This window comes from Xiphophorus maculatus, chromosome 15 (genome assembly GCF_002775205.1).
Source record: "Xiphophorus maculatus strain JP 163 A chromosome 15, X_maculatus-5.0-male, whole genome shotgun sequence".
Taxonomy (NCBI): domain Eukaryota; kingdom Metazoa; phylum Chordata; class Actinopteri; order Cyprinodontiformes; family Poeciliidae; genus Xiphophorus; species Xiphophorus maculatus.
The window spans coordinates 20,619,996-20,638,290 of NC_036457.1; the positions used below are offsets into that span (position 1 = coordinate 20,619,996).

Below are 18,295 nucleotides of genomic sequence, written 5' to 3' on the forward strand. Positions count from 1 at the left end.
ATTGTTCTGCTTATCAATATTTCCTGCAGAAACTTGGTCAACGGGGACGTGTTCCTCCGACCAGGTTTTGAATGGTACCTGGTTCTTCTCATTGGACTCACTCTCAGGTGTCGGTCTGTCCCCTTTTTGATCCACTGTCTCCTGTGCTTTGGCAATCGATTTATCTTCAATCACCAGAGAAGCGTCCTGCTGTTCAATATTTTGAGCAGGAATCTTTAGCTCCTCAGGTGCGTGCAGCTCCCACCAGACTGCAAATGACACCTTCTTCTTCTTGTGCTTGGGTGGCTTGGGTGGCTGTAATTCCCTTTCAACAATGTTGTCGGAATAAACCTCTTCGACTCTAGGCTGGTTGGACTGCATTGTAACCTTTGCTTGTCTCAGGTTCTAAGATAAATCAGTTCTCTAGAAACTCAGTAAAGATTTCAAGTTAAGTTTGATGTCAATCTCCAAAAGAAATGTTCACCAAACAAAGTTGAAAATGTTACTGTAAACTGCTAAATAAATTCTCAAGAGAAAGTATCAACAACGGCTGCTAAAGGGTTGTGATGAAAGTAGATCGATGTGAAGAGCTTATATAATCGCTGGTGATGTCAGAATTCTGCTTTTGGAGTTATATTGTGATGCCACATTGTGATGTCACAGTTTTGTTTAATATTCAGAGAGGGCTTGTCTGATGGATTTTTTATTAACATGGCGGATATGCGCTCGCAACCTGATTGCAGAAAGCGTCAGTGGGCTTTTAAACTGTCACTGGTTGCCATAGTTACCCACCATTAACTTGTTGTTTTGACGTTGGTTAGCATGTTGTCAGCGTAGCTAGCCTAGGCTACTATAACTGTTCAAAACTGAGTGATAAAATAAGTTATGCTACCCCAGGACGCCTGGAGTAGGGGGGGAAGTTATGACAATTCCAAGGGCCACTGACCAACAGGGGGCCCTCCACAATTTTTTATTTTTTTTCATAGAAATTAAATAAAATATGGCTCTGTCAATTACAAAATTAATCATATTATTTTCTAAAATTGTTCAGTAAAAATTAAATGTTACCACTCCCAGACCAAAAAGCACACCCATATTTCCACTGTACCCTCCCCCTGGATCTGTGAGTTTTAGTGCTGTCAATCACAATCTCATGTGGCTGCTCATCCTCCCTCCCCTTGCTCTGTGCTATGCTGTAGCTAGCGCAGCCTGTTGTGATGCTCTGTCTGGTTAGCTTAGCTACCAATGATGGCAGATAAACGGTTTTCCTGTAACAATAAGTTGTTTCTCCCCCCATAAGCATATTTAGCAGTGCGTGAATGAGGTTGATTGACAGCGCTACTGGTTCTGATTGGTTGATTTGACCGGAACGGTGCATTACTTTAGCTAGTAATAATAGTTCAGGGAAGAGGTGGAGGAGATTGATTGTTTTCACAGATTATCTGTCTCATGACAAACTGGCACAACATGGTGACAGCTTTAACAAAAGTGGAGAAAACCTACTTTTTATTAAAGTTATATACTGCAGCTTGAATAAAGAGCATCTACATAGCACTTTTTGAGAAGTCTGGATTGCTTCATGTTTATTTTACACGTTGCCTATGACTGTTGCTTGTGAGGAGAGACATTTCAGTAATAGAGAAAATGTAAGCAACCTACTTGCATAATGTATGTGAACTGTTGTATGTAAATTCATGAGCAGTAAATATTGTCCTAGTATCAGTATAGGACCAACGAAAGCAAGGCAGTTGCAAGCCTTCAAAATTGTGACACTTTTCGTGGGTCAAATAGACTATAAAAATTGTAACAGCAGCTGTGAGGAGGGGGCCCAATCTAATTTTTTGTCATGGGGCCCAACATTCCTGGCGGCACACCTGCCCACACATAAACCCTTCTGCAAACCTGGATCATCAGAGGTTGTTTAAAGAGGAATTATGTACACTAAGTTATAGGAAGCTGAAAGCATGGGAGCCAATGAGCGTGGGAACTGACAAAGTCGTCAAAAATTATGTTTTTACATCAATTTGTTCTCTGGCTAAATAAAAACATGCCCATTTTTTTTTTTTACCAGAGGTGGGAGTAACAGTGATCCCAGCAGCAGACAAACAGCCTGTCCTCAGCTTCTCACCGCCACATATCATCATATTCACGACCTTTATTGGTTTCAATAGAAAAACACTAGAAAAAAAAGCTAACTATTCACAACCTTCTTAGAACATATTAGTCATTGCTGGATATAAGGTGCATTAAGACCAGTAAGCCAGAGTTCATTAGTGGATTTTAGTCCAACATGCAGTAAAGTATATACTGTCAGACAGTTTAATAGGTCTGCTCTCCTTTATGTCCTTGTTACTGCCAGAACGGTTCCATCACTAAATCTGACTTCTGTAGTTTGAAAGGACGTCCAACACATTCATTTATGAAAAAGCAACCACGCTCTATACAGAATTGCTTGAGTAGTCTCCAGTGGCAACATGATATTAACCGGGATCGTAAAAACAACTACAACGAAAGAAATTTAGATTTTCTTTGTGTGTAATACTGCCACAAAAATACAGCCCTATTCTTCTTTACACATTTCAGTGTTTGGAACTTAACAGCACTAAGATTTATAAGAATAATTATCTCATTCTCTAACCCTCAATAACATCTTTTTCTGTTTATTGTTGTCAAATAAAATTTTTTGCTCTCACTGACCAATTTGAATCAAGAACACAATTCTCACCCACTGCTTTGATTGACGGTTTTGAATTTTAACCATTAAAGCCAACTCCAGTCAACTCCTGAATACACCATCTCTCCATGAAACACAGTAGTGGTAGCTTCATGCTGTGGGGTGTGTATCTTGAAAAAGAGTTAATGGGAAGATGCATGGAGCTAAACATAGGGCCATCCTAAAAAATCTTTCTTGGGGGATAAAAAGCCTGGAGCATGGAAACTGCAGCTCTGAGGAGGAGCTTTGTCCTCGAAGGCGGAGCTAGGTTCATCCAGGCATTTTGCACAGCTGAATGGTTGCCATGGAGTAAAGGATTTCTCAAACATGCATTACATAATCAAAGCAACACTCCAGGTCTGTTTTTGATGAGGGAATACTATTATAACATGATGTGCAGCTCAAAAAATGCTGTTGCATAAAACTGCCCCTTTAAAATGAATAGGTGCTTACTATAAACTGCTCCACGTCCCTCTCCATGCCAATATTGGGCAGGTCTGGCATCATGTGTGCAACGACCTTAAACCCAGCATCCTTTGACAGCTGGAAAGACTCACACACAGCTCGCACTGTGTGGCCTCTGGAAAAAAAAATATGGAAAAGGTCAAATGTAGAGACGGGACTGGGATAATTTTACCAAAATAAAAACAAATGTTCTGACGTGTTTTCCCTGGCAGACATACTAACCTGTTGGTGTCTCTGGCCACATCTTCGTAAACACTCTGCACGCCGATCTCCAGCCGGGTGCAGCCGTAGCTCAGCATGTCGCTGAGGTGGCGCTTCAGGCAGTAGTCCGGCCGCGTCTCTATGGTGATTCCCACGCATTTGGTGTTGCTGCGCTCCGAGTACCTGCAGCGAGAGAGGGGCCGCCGTGGGAGTCAACCCGGGTTGGGTTCGGTTCTCCCGCGGTGCGTCTTGGGATTATTTTGCTAAACGTCTCTCTTCCTGTAATGACTTTTTAATTTGTCCATTTGGTGCCAATGAGAATAAATATTTGAGGGTCGGAAGAGAGCAGAGGATATATTGGAGGCATCATTTAGCAACATCAATTTGCGTGCTGTAAATTGAAACGGCTCATCACCCAGATAGTTAACACTAACCTCACATTAAAGACACATTAATGCTAGAAAGATGAAAGACCCAACTTTAAAAGCTACACAGGACATCGTTTCCAGTGTTGTTACTAAAAAACTTTACTGTGTGCGGATATTTTTGACAAATACCGGAAGTCGTTAATCAATTTATAGTCGAAAAACCAATGGTATTTTCAATGAACCATGATGCCGACAGTTTTACACAGTTTGCCCTGTAGTCCAAGGCCCCTTCTCCATTGTCTAGTCTCACTCCAGCCAGTTAATGTTTTTGCTTGGTTCTAGCAAAGTTTTCCAGCAATGTGTTCTTCACTCTGCCGGCGCACAAGAGTTACGGCTGATGCTAAAATGATGTCATTTTGCACGTGGACTCCTTGGTGGCCAGTTTCATGGAAATCTCTTAGTGTATGTCTTCACTATGGATTGCCCTTTTCAGATGAAGATGTACGCACTCTTCCACCCAAGTGTGGCGCACTACAACTGCACACAATGGATCTTTTTATCTTCAATAAGATAAAAACCTCAAGATTTAACCACAAAATTATCCATTTCCACTTCGCAATCTTCTATGGTCTGGTAGCAGATTGAAAATTGTGGTTGAGATGTTGTTAGAGGAGTTTGAAAGTACCGCCTTCACTCAGATTGTAAGGTAAATCCAAGGCACAATCAATCTGTTGCTAATGAAATCACTTGCACAAAAGACCCGGTTTTTACCACTCCTGAGGTAGTTCCAAAAAATTTGAAGGAACTGCGCAGGATTTGCAAACAAAAACGAACATGGGCAGGGCTGACTGAGGAAGAACCAGTTAAAACCACACCCTTTATCACGGGATTCCCAATGGAGTACTAGGCACAAGTTATCTTCTGTCTGATGCTGGTTCTCTCCAACTGAATTTGGGATTGTCTCGTCTTTGGGTTCCTGAGCGTCTTCTACTGAATCAATAAAAAGTCTATTATCTCGGGCGATTATCTCCAGTTTCCTCTGTGTTTCCAGTTTGCCCGATAAAAACTTGTGTGTACACACCATCGCTGAACATAAATCTTTTGCTGATGAATAAAATCAGAACTTTTCAGACACCGGGTGGAAATGAAAATGAAACGGCTTGTTTCGCTGTCCTTTTTAAAATGTAATCTGAAGACCCATGTCGTCTCAGCTTCATTTAGCCTGAATCTGACTGGTGTTCCACTTTCGGAGTTATTACACTCACTGATCAAAATCACCAAAACAACAAGAGCTGCGTCAATTCAGCACACGAGCCAGATGTCATTTTCTCCACTTCAGCTGCTTCAATGACCATTAGCTCCCCTCACACAGCGCCTATTCCCCCGGATTTTGGATCTACTGGCAGTAAATGTCCATCTTCTACAGTCTGCTGGCTGATTTACTCTAATTACAAGAGTTTATGCTCCACAGAGGATGATCAGATTGTGGGAGATGAATCAATAAAAAGTCTATTATCTCGGGCGATTATCTCCAGGTACCTCACCGCTTCTATCAGCTCAAGAGGCGGCGTGCCCGCGGCGCAAGTGTGAGTCGCGGCCACGCGGTTCTTCGATACACAAACATTGCAATTATCACACATCAGCAGCCGAAAGCGCGAGCGATTTTCAGCCGAGCCCAGTCTTATCCAAACCTAGCAAGCGCTCTCCACAATTACGGCAATCATAGTGTCTTAACAAAGCGTGACGACAGTGGACTGGGGCGAATTAAGGCACACACCTGTGAGATTGCTCACACACTCGATGACAGACGCAACGAAAGACGCTCGTGTAAACCAGGCTTCTTAGTCTTATTAGGCTTTAGGAAAGGAAACGTCTCCTTTTGACAAACCAGTTAGTAAAAGGCCAGTCACTTGAATTAAACACCACTTGAAAGTTGCAGTTCGTCCATACTGAGCAGAAGCGTGTCTGATTTCACTCGAAGCTCTCCCCTGACTCAGCTAGAGAGGAATCGATTGAACAAAGGGAAGAGTGGCTTCACTTATCTCCCCCTACTGTATTCTCAATGGCTTCATTCAAGAGGTAGACTCCTTTTGGGCTCTTCCAGGATCAACCATGGTGCGTTGAATCAAACAGAGGTGTGATTCAATGGTATACGGTGCAACTGCCAGAAATTACACTATAAAGTTATGCACCCAAACAAAACAAATGATACAATGAGGTCTAACTCATTTTGGTTCTCATACATCGTCATAAACAAATTCTGCTTTTATTGTCTTTACAAAATTGTGACCAGATGTAGCCCACACTTCAGCTGTTAGCCAGACGGCCTGATGTTTGACACCAAAATATGTCGGCTCAATTACTGGAAGGTAGCGGTGGGCATTTATCATATCGTTTATCATTTATCGTGATACACTTCTTATGATAATAATTGGAGTTTATTGTTCTCAAAATAAACTTTATTTAACGATGTTTAAAATCCCCCCCGAAACTATCTGTATTGTTGGGATTGTTAAGTTTATAATTTGCTCCACTGTTTTTTCAGCGAGAGTATCAATAAGTAGCTATAAATGTGAAAATATATTTAAATGCAGATACTGAGAGCAGTTTAGTGATTCTTTATGTGACTGGTGTCCAAATAAAGCGTATTACAACTTTGTTAAGAGCAGTATTTGTATTTGTGAAGCTATGAGATTACTGAGTCATTCAATCATAGGTATTGGTCCGATAAGTGAAACTAGGGTGGTAAATATCTGCAATAGCAGCCAGAACAGCAGCAATCAGGTATGGATATCGGCCCAAATGTTCAAACTGGGACCTGCCTAATTTCAAGCCTTTATTTCTTGTCATTTTGATAATTGTGGCTTGCAGAAAATGAAAAGCCAAAAAAGAACCTTCTGATTTTTCCTCCCCAAATTCTTCATGTTAAAGCATGGGACGCTTTAACTTAGGGATGAATAGATCTTCAAAGCCACTATTTTGAAGATTGGCGTAAAGCAAGATAATGCATTTGTACACAGATGTCTAAACTCATTGCTGATTTCTTTCATTCTTGATATTGTGTACCAGCAGAAAAATTATTATATTCAGATTACATGCAAGTTATTTTCTATATTTTTTTGTAAAGTCAAAGTTAAGCTGTAACACCCAGCCAGATGCGGTGCTTCTACGTTGTGGAGAATAATGTGTAGTAAAACAGCACCCTCTAGTGGCCCAGTTGTTACATACAGACACTCTTCATAAACTGTCAAGAAAATAGTGACTGAATAATTCACCCTATACTTAACGTAGAAAAGAAAGAACTCTTAAAGGAGAATTTAAGGCACCCCTGTATTTTACTGTAAGATATTTATGCAGGTTATTATCACACATTTTAAAAAGCTGCATTTGTAAGCATAAGATGAGAGACAAATGCACACAGTAGGGAACATTTGTGTTCTATGTAGTACTACATGTTGCCATAAAGCTAATGGTTGGTTAATAAGTGTTAGTAGATCTATCTCAATTGGATCTTTGTGAAACAGTTGTGCACATCCTCAGATATTAATAAAACATATGTATGAAGAGGCTGATTTTTTTCAGTAATGCTAAAAATTCTAATTGCTAATATACATGTTAAAGGGAGCTTACAATGTCCACTATGTGATAACTTTGTTCTAAATTAGAACAACCCTGTTTTACAATTATTCCTCCTCAGAAGGAAAAACCCACATTGTTTTATGCTACTCATATATTTCTTGTATTAAAGACCTTTAGAAGAACAGTACTAATCATTTTCCACAAGCAAAGTGCCATTTTATAGCACAATCAACTAACTATGCTAACCACAGTTGTTATAAAAATGCTGTATATATCAAATATGACTTAAAGGAAATATTACTTTGTAATTTAAATGTCATGAAATTGGGCCTTTGTCTCTTTCTGAAACTCTGCCTTCAGGAAGTCATCACAACATGGCTTCTCTATTAAGCCTTTAACAATGTTTTTACCAGCGTTGCACTGAAAAGTATCTCCTATAATGAGCTCAGCAGATGCGCAGTTCTAGTAGGTGTTGTCTAATTGCTGCTGGCTAGTCTGAAGGAGCAGAGCGGGTGAGTTGCAGGGGAGAACTGCTCTGTGAGGCGGAAGCACAGGAACTGGAGGCTCCGCCTTCGAGACGCAGCTCAGAGGAGGAGCTGCGTCTCGAAGGCGGAGCTAGGTCCAACGAGGCGTTTTGCTCAGCTGAATGGTTTCCATGGAGACTAAAGGATTTCTCAAACATACGTGATAGAATCAAGGCAACACTCCAGGCATATTTTTAATGAGAGTATAACATTACGACATGATGTAAAGCTCAAAAATGTCTATTTGACATCGTCCTGCCCCCTTTATAGAGAAGCCTAGAAGACAGAGAAAATGCTGAGGAGCAGTTTGTACCTGACAGCCTCCGCCACGTTGTTGGAGGTGTGACCTGACAGGGCGTCATGGAGGTTCCTGATGAAGTAGTCTCTGTACTCCTCAGGCAGGGCCATGAAGGTGCCACCCATCACGATGAACTCCACCTTGTCCACACTGTGGCCCAGCTGCTTCAGCTGCAGACAGCAAGCAATGAAATCAGTTGCAACAAGGGTGAGAAATAAAATAAACTTTAACCCAAAAGAACTGTTGTCCTTCAAGTTTGCAAAAGGCAGTTACAGCAATAAACCGATTCATATTAATTTAATATTTTTTCTGCTGTTTGTTTTAGAAGAGCAACATAATTTCATCATTTTCCCACTTTGTGAGTTTGAAAAATCATTTTACTCTGTTTTAAACTGATCATTTGTTTGTGTGATGATGACTCAGCTGAAAGCCGTAAACCTGTCTGAAGATTTTAGATTTGGTAAAAACTGTGGGCTTAGTCATCAGATTAGCTGGATTATACAAGTTTTGAGCATTATAAAGTTAAAGCAATCATTTGTGTAATAGGTTTGTAATATGTGAAAATCAAATAAATATGTGCTTTCTAAAGCATTTGTTAAAAACAACCAAGTTTTAACAAAAGAAAATGTATATATTTTGCCCTCAACAGTGACAGTTGGTAGACATTAGGGTGCACTGATTGCAGTTGTCTGGCTGGTCACCAATTTTTAAATTACAATTTTTTTTATCTGAAAAATTGCTAAATATAGCAACAGTCGCTAAACTGGCAACAAGTGGATGACTGTTAACTGCGTTAGCGCGACCTGCGTGATCCCACAGGATTGCTGGAAAAGATTGGTTTTACATTCAAGCTTCATCCGATCTTCCAAAATTAAGGACATGTCCACATCAGAAAAGAAAAGACGTGAAATCAAAACTTGAAACCCAGCCCACATGGAGTTAAAAGCCGTACAAGCGATTTGAGTTCACATAAGAGCAGCATCAGTAGATCATCAGCAAAAAATGAATCGTTCTGCTCTGATGCACAAGAGAAATTGGGACCATTCGTTTATACATTCCCGTGATTGAGGTCTTGCAGGGGCGACGGAAGTTGTGACCCTCAATTACCGTCTGCAAAATCTATCATCAATGACCAGATGTGTTAATATCCCTGCTGAGGTGGATTTGTTCCAGCTGCTGGTTCTACAGGTCAGTTATTTAGGGGTATCAGAGGAAAGAGAACCATCTTTCATCCCCTCTGTTTTCCTTCTACTTTATTACTTTGTGTGTAAAAACCCAATAAGATACATTAAAATTCGTAGTTATGACATGAGGAATTCAAAGGGTGTAAATATTTATGAAATACTATTTGTATAGAGAGCTGGGAGTCTCTGACCTGCTCCACTCGATGTCTGGTCTGTAGAAAGGGGTCATAGCGAGCTCGGATCGCCCTCATGGACGTTGGCTTTTAAAAAAGACAAAGACATTTAAATGTTTGTTTTTTTTCACTTATTAAATCATAGAATCAGTGGGAAAACAGATGGACTATAAGAGCCTCACCTCGTAGCCGGTGTACGATTGTGTGGAGTATTCGAAATCAGAGTCCGGTCCACCTGGACAGTAGCTGCCAAAGATAAAAAAAACCATAAAATATGAGGAAATGTAACATTAGGACACTGAATAACAGGCAAAAAGCCCTTCAAGACACCTGAAGCTTTCTAAAAGTCTGTTTTATTGTTTTACAATAACATGAATTCTAAAACAGAGAATTTATTCTGTAAAAATTAAGAGTAATACTTACACACAGATGTTTCCTGTAAAGCTGATGTGAGGACACCTATGCGGTTTGCACATCACAGCCACAACCGCAATCTGCGACAGAGACAGAAGTGCTGAAGATTTAGCTTCTTTTTTGTTTTTCAATTAACAAAGAAGCTTTAGATGCTAATATTAGCCCACAGTTTCTGTGCACAAGTCTTCTGGTGAGGTTCTGGGTTTTTGCTGAGGTCAATGTAACTTTTCTCTGGGGTTCTTCATGTTGTAATAGTGTGGTAGTTATCTGAATGACACCATCTGACCTCTTTTATTGCATTCAGAAAGCTAATTCTATGTATTTAGTTGGAATTCATGAGGACACTTAGAGAAATCTACCCGGAGCTAAAGGGAGAGATGAGGAGAAAGTTGGGGTTACTCACCCCGCTGGCGGTTCGGATGGGTTTGGCTTTCAGCTTGGGCACCAGAACCCGGCGGTACTGTGGCGGAACAGCCGCGATGATGTCAACCAGCCGTGGCTGGGCTTCCAGTCCGTACTTCGCTGAGGTCTTCGTCTTCACTCTGAGAGAGAAAGAGGTGAGTAGGTACATCTTAAAATAAGGTAATGGCCAATGCATTCCAAAAAATTCAGCCTAATTCATAATAGTTTTTTTTATGACACTTTTTTAAATATTTTTTTTATTAATACTTTTCTTATGCACCAACTATGGATGCTTTAAACTGTTATATTATAGAGTAGAGTCACTGATTAATTTTGGGGAAAAACCCCCCAACAGTTTTTCTTTTCTTTGTTGAATCCACAAATGTTGGGTTTGGACCCGAACCGGATGCAGCCGCTTCTCATTCATTTCGTGTTTCTCGAAAAAACATTCGTGTCGTTTTAAGAATCCTCACTTGTTGAGGTTGATGTCTTTGCCCTGCTCGTGCGCTTCAACCAGCTGCTTGATGACGTCGGCGATGGTCATCATCATCAGCTCAGCTCGGCTGATGTCACCTGGAAACCAGCAAAGATACTTTAATTTAGATGAACTAATGTATTATTTTTCTTATAATAACTCGGTGTTTACATCAGAGTTGTTGACGGAGAAAGTCACATTTACTACATAAAGTAGAGATGAGTGTCGTTTTGTGTTATTTAGTTTACTACGAAGGCAACTCTTTGAAGAACGTTGGATAATATGAGTTAAAGCAACATTTAATCTCCCATTGGAGTCAATAAAGAATTCCTAAATTGAATGGTATTGGTTAGCATTAGCAACAAGCTACAACTATTCTGGCTAATTTAAAAGTAATTTAAAATATTTAACACATTTCACAGCAAACTCACTCTTTTTCTTTGGTTTCCCCATATCCTTCCGCGGACACTCTGTCAAATTTTAAACAAGCTGCTGTCTGTTAAAGGGTAAAACGTTGGTCTGTCAACTCAAGAGAATAGTAATAAACAACTCCACGTTACGAGCATACTGAAAATGCCGCACCGTAACAGAAACTGTCGCAAAATGACGTAAACTACTGTATGGAATTGAAATGCCGAATAAACTGCTTTTCTACTGTTTTTGAATTATTATTATTATTGTTATTATTATTAAATCATTAGGATGGAGTTACAGGTGTGTCTTAGTTAAATAAAAAGCCCTGACAGGGGTTCATATTTTAAATAAAATGTCTTAATCTCACTTGCACACAGGAGTGCGGTGGGAAAGGCTTGTATATTCGATGAACATCCACGGGGTGGCGTTAAATCCCATCTTAAGCCGTGTTTGTGAATGTGTCCAGAGTGCAGCTGAAGGCTCGCTGACTTAAATCTCACAGCAAATCCCTTTAGTCGCGAGTTGACATGGCCCGACTGATCTCTGCGGGAAGTTTCAGGAAATGCAACAGGTGGACGAGCTGCAGGGAATGAAGCGTGGACTGCCGTGAGTGTTTCCAGACTCTGGAGCAGACAGCAAACTTCCCCACTGTGAGCGGATTTTCTGGGGTGGGCAAGACAGGCAGGTAGAGCAAGTCAGCGGTCGCTGTCATACAGTGTTTGACCCTGTGTGTGTGTTTGCTGCTCATATCCAGACCTCTTTAGCGTCCCAGGCTAGCTGCTGCTGCTGCTGCTGTGCCTCCTGGGTGTCGGACTCGGGGGGGGGGAAAAAACCTGCGCACTCCTTCACTCGGTTAGTTTCCTTCTCCGTCATTTTTTTTTCTCCGTCACTCCTTGTCTCGTTCTGCGCTATTCCGAAGTTATTTGAACAAAGTTGCAAATGTCAATTCGAAACGAAGCTTTAATTCTGGGAAAATGTATATTTTCGGACCGTGCTTTGTGTGTGTGTGTGTACAAAGTCCAAACAGAGTCTAACTGGTTTTACTGGTGTCCACTGATTAAATTGCCGCAGGTCAGGTGCCACAATGGATGACAACAGCCTGAGTGACTCCAACGTAAAGGTCGCTGTGCGCGTGCGACCCATGAACAGGAGAGGTGAGCCATGTAACACATTTTAAAGCCAAACTTTAAAAATGTTTCGGTTAAAACAAAGAAAATGAGTTAACATGTAGTTTAATAGAACATCATAAGTTTTAGGGGGTTTTTTTGTGTATGTTATAAATCATTTTCAATTAAGATGAGATCTACCCTCCCCAAAACAAACTTCTACTCACGCGTGCCTCTGATGACGTCACAAAAGGCACAACTGATCAGGGTCAGGGAACCTCTAGAAAATACTGTAGGGCCCACATCAAAACCATTTAGTTAGAGAGTTTGCTGGGGTGGAACTTTTAATTTACAGTGAATCATGGTCAACAAAATGTGTTTTTTTTTTTTTTGCCAACAACCCTCCCCCTCCACCCACCCACCCACCCAAAAACTCTTAAATGATAAGCTGAAAATAGATTTCTACAAAAGGATGACAATGAATAGGTCAAAACATCAAAAGGCTTGTATACTGTTTATAGACACTGTATATCAAATCATAGTCCTTATTATGGTACCAACATGTGCAAAATCCCAATCACAAAGGGTTGCTTGGATACAATATATTTGGTAATATACTGGAATTCAAGTCTTATTCATTCACCAGCTCCATATTAGGAATAATAATAGAAATATGTAATAATATTACTATTATGTAATAATAATATTAATAATATGCCCTAACTACTATTGATAATACCCACATTTGATGTATATTTTATGTGAATTTTTGGTGAATTTTCAGCATTCATGTTGCCTTGGTTTTCTTAACCCCTTAAAAATTGTTGTGCATGATTTTTGAGATACTTTTAATTCTGATATGTAAATTAAACATGATATAATTAGAGGACAGAGCTAGGGGTCGATGACAGGTAAAGGCACATAATAAAGGGGGACAAAATTAATGAATGAATCGATGAATTTGTAGCTCATCGAAGTTTTTCTTCTTTTTTTCTTCAGTTCTTGAATAAAAAGTTTTAGGGGTGTTAAATTGGCTTCACACTGTAGAAATAGTAAGAGTTTGCTTCAACGTTGAAGCCACTCATCTGCCGTAATACCTCCACACCTCATCTGATGAGCCAATTCCACGTGCCTCTTGTGATGTCATCAACCCAAATCCGAACAAAACAGATTCTTTTTTCCCCTTCAGTAGTTTTTTTTAAAATGTGTTTTGTGAAAATCCAGATTTCATTGCCTAAGTCTGCTTGACTTGTCAGTGAACGTTGGTGGGGGGTGGGTGGGGGGGACACACCACTGGATTGTATCTTTAACATAAATATGTCTGACTTCCATTTTCTTCCCTCCTTTTCTTATCATTGGCCTGTGAGACATTTTCAGGAAATCCCACACCCACTCCCAAGTGAGAATAACCAACCGTGTGGACCTTCATGTGTGTGTCACGCTAGTTTCTTTAGATCAGTCAGGGTTGGAGCATTTATTTCTGACCATTTTGTGTTTTGGAAAGGATTTTTTTTTCCCCCCCTCTGGAAAGCAACAACAAGATGTAGTTCTGCTGATGTTTTGAAGCGGGCTGGCAGGAAGCCTGCAGTCTGAAAGCAATAAAAATATAATGAGGTGCTGCATGTTTAATGCACTTTTAATAAATTCCCAGAACAACAGCATAGCAGAACTTTTATGTTTGGACCCGAGAACACAAAGGTTTGTGTTTCTGTTTCCAGTCATGTTCCAGTTGTTGTCCGCTTCATGAAATCTAACACAATGTGTGGCCTAAATTGCGCGGGGATAGGATGTCCAAACGCTGACTCCGCCCCCTGGTTCAGGTGGGAATGAGGAAGAGAAGGTGTGACTTGGCTCTTCTTTACTGGCTGCCTGGCTAGTAGTGAACTCGCCGTAATGTTTGCACAGGCAGGTCCTGGATGATGAATCATCAGCAATGCAGCCATTTCCTGTTAGTCCTCGTCAACCTGTTTGTGTTGTGATTACGAGGAACTGGCACACGCCCTCACCCACCTGTCACTCTGCAGTGACAACCAGCCGGTAGCTGCCTTTAGTGGTGGGCAGGATGAACTTCAGATCATGTGGACGACTTCTCAAAGCACAGTGAACGGAGGTAGAAATGGGATAAAACCTAGAGGAAACCTGTTGGAGGTTTACCCGAAGCTCCAATGGCACATTGGGGGGCCAGTGTAGTCAGACGTGGACATTTCTGAGTTTAAGTCGAAAATGTGCCACAAAAAAATTTAACTTTTGAGGGAGAAAATCTTCAGGAAATTTTCTGAATTTCAAAAGTTGAGCGCTCTCAATTTCTCAAAGTCAGAAATTTCCCTATTTTTATTTCTAGAAAATTTCAGATTACTTTATTCTAGTAAATTTGTCACTTTTCAAGCTCAGAATTCTGCGCGTTTTTATAGAAACTTTCTGAGTTTCCTTTTTAGCAAATTTAAAATTTCTGAAATTGAAAGACTGCAGAGGGAAAAAAAAAAAGTGGCAATAGCAGAGTGTCAGAAGTCAAAGATGTTGGACTTTTCAGATTCAGAAATATCCAAGTTTTTGTCTTTTTTTCTAGAAAATTTAAGATTTTTTTGTCTAGCAAATTTGTGAATTTTCACTGGGGGGGGGGTTCTAGAACATTTTTGATTTGTTTGGAGGAAAATTGTTGCTATAATTAACTTTTTGCATCTACAATGACCCTAATACACTGCTGTGTGAAACATACAGAAAGAAGTTATAATAGAATCCTTTAATACTCCAGAACCAATAATTAAAAAACAAAAAAAACTTTACAAAGTGTGTTCACACACAGCCAGTTTTTACCCAGGTTTTTCATTTTCAAGGAATCCACATCATATTGTTTTTGGGTAAATATATATATTCTTATTTTTTCTAAATCTAGAAAAAGACCTGAAAACCAGATGTGTGGTGGAGATGGAGGGAAGCCAGACCTTCCTGCATCCAGCCATCACTAACGTAAACAAAGGAGACCCCAGGTAAGATGTGAGATGTAAATATGTAAACACTTTAGTTTATATAGTTATACCATCAGTACAATAGAATGAGTCAAGATAAACAGCCTGGACGATTGCTTCCTCTTGAATAATGTGGGAACGTCTGTGTGAGTACAGAAAAATATTACTTTTTTTTTTTTTAATCAAATTTTTAACAGCGTTTTATCATAAATTCCACGAAAGAACAGAACATTTTCTGGCCCCTAACAAACTTTTTTTTTTTTTTTTCTTTCTTCGTTCTGAGTGTCTGGTGTGATCCTAGTGCCAGAGCCTCTGGGTCAGAGCAGATCTGAGGCTGTTTTCTGCGTCAGTGTTGTGAATGTTGCACAGGCGGCTAATGTTCCACATTTCAACATGGATATTGATTCCCACCTAAAAGCTTCTGTGTGTGTGTGAGGCGGGTCTATATTCATTGGCTGGTCCTCTTCCTCTCTTGCATTGCCGCTATGGGAGCTGTTGACTTTTATTTTTTAATGAAAAAAAAAAACAGAGTAGGTTTACACTAATTTAATGAACAAAAAGAAACAAGTGATTTCATTTAAAATGTTATTTGCTTTTATTAACATACCTAATTACAGCCGTTGGAATCTCAACAGTGGTAATCATTTTGATGGAGAAGATGATGACAAAGCCATTGGCATGGTGGTGAAACACAGTTCTCGCATGTTCGTGTTAATAAAAATGACACATTTTTGAGCTTAGAGAAGTCTCGCATCACATGATATGACATCACTGTTCGTTAACGACACACTCATCAGTTTCTTAAGACAAGGCGTGCTTTTTGTAACAAAATCCTAAACAACACAACAGCTGTTGGCTTAGAGGAGAAACTCTGTTTTCTTAATGCCCTGAGAAAGTATCCACACCCACCTTCACATCACGGCCACAAAATGTGTTTTATCATGACTGTCTGACAGACAAACATGCAGTAAGTATTGTAACTGGGGTGGGAGGGACAAAAAATGACAAGCTGTGGTACGTATTTTTACTGATCATATCCCTGACAACAATCTGCTTTTGTCAAATCTGGCATTTTTAGTGGAAAACCTGAATGCCGAAGGTCGTTTATTACGGTAATTAAAAAAAGTCATGAGAAGTCCTGTTTTTATTTTTGCTGTGGCTCAGAGATGGATTGTAGCAAAACACCAAACATCCAGCCACAGCTACAATGGGATGAATTCGATCAAAGCTTACTCGTGAGCTGGAACGGTCCAGTCAAAGTAAAGACCTACACCCAACTAAGTATTTTCAGCTATACTTCAAAATTGATGTTCAAACACGCTCGTCATCCCATTTGAGTTTGAGTTCTTTGCAAAGACAAATGAACTTGAATTCATTTACTGGAGCTGCACCGATCCGATATTAATATCTGTATCGGTGCAGATATTAAAAAAACTTCTAGATCGGTCATCGGAGACAATGTGCCCAATCCATAAGAACACATCTATTCAATCTAGTACTATGCTTTGCGTTCTGAGCGGCGTCTTGCTTTATTTATTTTACATGTTTCCCAACCTGTTCTGTTTATTTTACATTGGCTGTTCTACTCCCAGTTGGACCGACTGAACAGATGAAAGTTATGTTGTTTTTACACGTATGACCAAGCTTGTGAAGTCACTGGTGTATTTAAGTGTGCTGTACTGGTGCAGAGATAGCAAATATATAATTCGGTTCATTTCGTTTAAAAAAAATAAACAGAAACATTTAAAGTCAGTTCAGCTGTTTATCTGTATCAGATCGGTATCGGCCCGATGCTAAATCTCAGCTATCGGTATCAACAGTGATCAAAGTTGACCGATGTGTTCCTCTGGACGTGTAAAGCTGGTAGAGACGTAACCCAAAAGAACCCTGCAGTCACACTTTTTTTCAGACTTTTATTAGCACAAAAAATTGCTTTCACTTCAGTTTCACTAGTTTGTGTTTATCTATCACAGAAAACACATTGAGAGTCATCGCGAAGTAACAAAACATGTCAAATTTAAGAAGGCGTGAATACTTTTGTAAGACTTTTTCTTTTTTTTATTTTAAAGAGGAACCGGTTCATGTTTATAGTTCCTTTTTTTTGCAAATCACAACAAAAAGTGAGTGATTTAATCCATCTGTTCACTTAAACAGGGCAGCTGTTTGTAGAGTGAGGGATCCTCTAATCCTGCTGCTGATTGGTGGATCTGAGCTATAGCACATGTATGTAGCTGAAGCTTTTTTTTTTTTTTTTTACCCCCACCCAGTCGTTTGGAAGACGTTCAGATTGAATCATCACTCCACCTCTCCTGCTTGGAGCTCTCCTTTCTTCCTCCTCCCTTCTTTTGCATTCTCTTTACAGAAGGTGTGTCTGTTACTCAACCACTTAACCCTGCGGTAAAGGAGTAGGCGATGGTGCAGGAAGCCAGATTTATGTCGGATGACCGTGCTTAATAGTTATCCGAGTCGATAATGTGCATAAATTGTGCTGATCTTAATATATAAACCCATAAAACGTGCTCTTCCTGAAGCTTGGGGTCTTTAGGTAGATATCTCCCTGGAGGCTTTCGGCCGGTCTCGGTCTTCCTTACTTACTCGGTACTTCCCTTGGGGCTATCCCCACTGCAAACACGAGGGCGTGAATCTGTTTTTGTCCCGAGATAAAAGCCTTTGATTTCATAATTACCTTCTGCATTTTTTTTTCTTTGTTTTTTTTTTTGCTCTGCGAGTGTCAGTGCGTTTTTATCTGCCTCGACATGCTCCAGCGGCGGCATGCTTCCCCTTTGGAGGTTTGACGTGAACAAGTTCTGCAGGCTCAGCGCAACACCAGCAGCTACTTTTGCGCTTGTGGTTTTAAAGCTCAAAGGTCGAAGGGAATGAAAAACCAGAGGAGGCGAGATTAGATTCGTCGTCACCTGATAAATATTCAGGAAACTGGCTGAGCAGCCAGATGTGCACAGTTTGTGCTGAGTCAGCTCGCTGCTGGTTGACGTTGGGGTGAATTAGTGTTTTCTGTTGAGGGTGTTAATATGTT

At 40.2% G+C, this 18,295-nt stretch overlaps 2 protein-coding genes across 10 annotated transcripts in view; one reads left to right on the forward strand and one right to left on the reverse strand.

Moving 5' to 3' along the window:
• Window positions 1–11,339, reverse strand: part of elp3 (elongator acetyltransferase complex subunit 3) — a 26,761-nt gene extending 15,422 nt beyond the window's left edge. Inside the window, exons 1-9 of the mRNA XM_023347319.1 lie at window positions 11,207–11,339; window positions 10,774–10,873; window positions 10,302–10,440; window positions 9,908–9,978; window positions 9,667–9,730; window positions 9,503–9,571; window positions 8,143–8,297; window positions 3,380–3,541; window positions 3,146–3,272 (exon numbers count right to left, since the gene is read on the reverse strand). Of these exons, the coding sequence (XP_023203087.1) occupies window positions 3,146–3,272; window positions 3,380–3,541; window positions 8,143–8,297; window positions 9,503–9,571; window positions 9,667–9,730; window positions 9,908–9,978; window positions 10,302–10,440; window positions 10,774–10,873; window positions 11,207–11,228 (909 nt within the window). The 5' untranslated portion in view covers window positions 11,229–11,339. The remainder of the gene's footprint in view (window positions 1–3,145; window positions 3,273–3,379; window positions 3,542–8,142; window positions 8,298–9,502; window positions 9,572–9,666; window positions 9,731–9,907; window positions 9,979–10,301; window positions 10,441–10,773; window positions 10,874–11,206) is intronic.
• A 307-nt stretch (window positions 11,340–11,646) lies between these two features.
• The window catches only part of kif13b (kinesin family member 13B), a 36,394-nt gene continuing 29,745 nt past the window's right edge, over window positions 11,647–18,295 (forward strand). For 7 of the 9 annotated variants that reach the window (XM_023347599.1, XM_023347603.1, XM_023347602.1 and 4 more), the window contains exons 1-4: window positions 11,647–11,857; window positions 11,944–12,041; window positions 12,261–12,343; window positions 15,189–15,282. In XM_023347599.1, coding sequence (XP_023203367.1) covers window positions 12,274–12,343; window positions 15,189–15,282 — 164 coding nt within the window. In that variant the 5' untranslated portion in view covers window positions 11,647–11,857; window positions 11,944–12,041; window positions 12,261–12,273. Of the gene's footprint in view, window positions 11,875–11,943; window positions 12,042–12,260; window positions 12,344–15,188; window positions 15,283–18,295 lie in introns of all 9 variants that reach the window. The other 2 variants (XM_023347601.1, XM_023347600.1) reach the window with 2 other exon arrangements.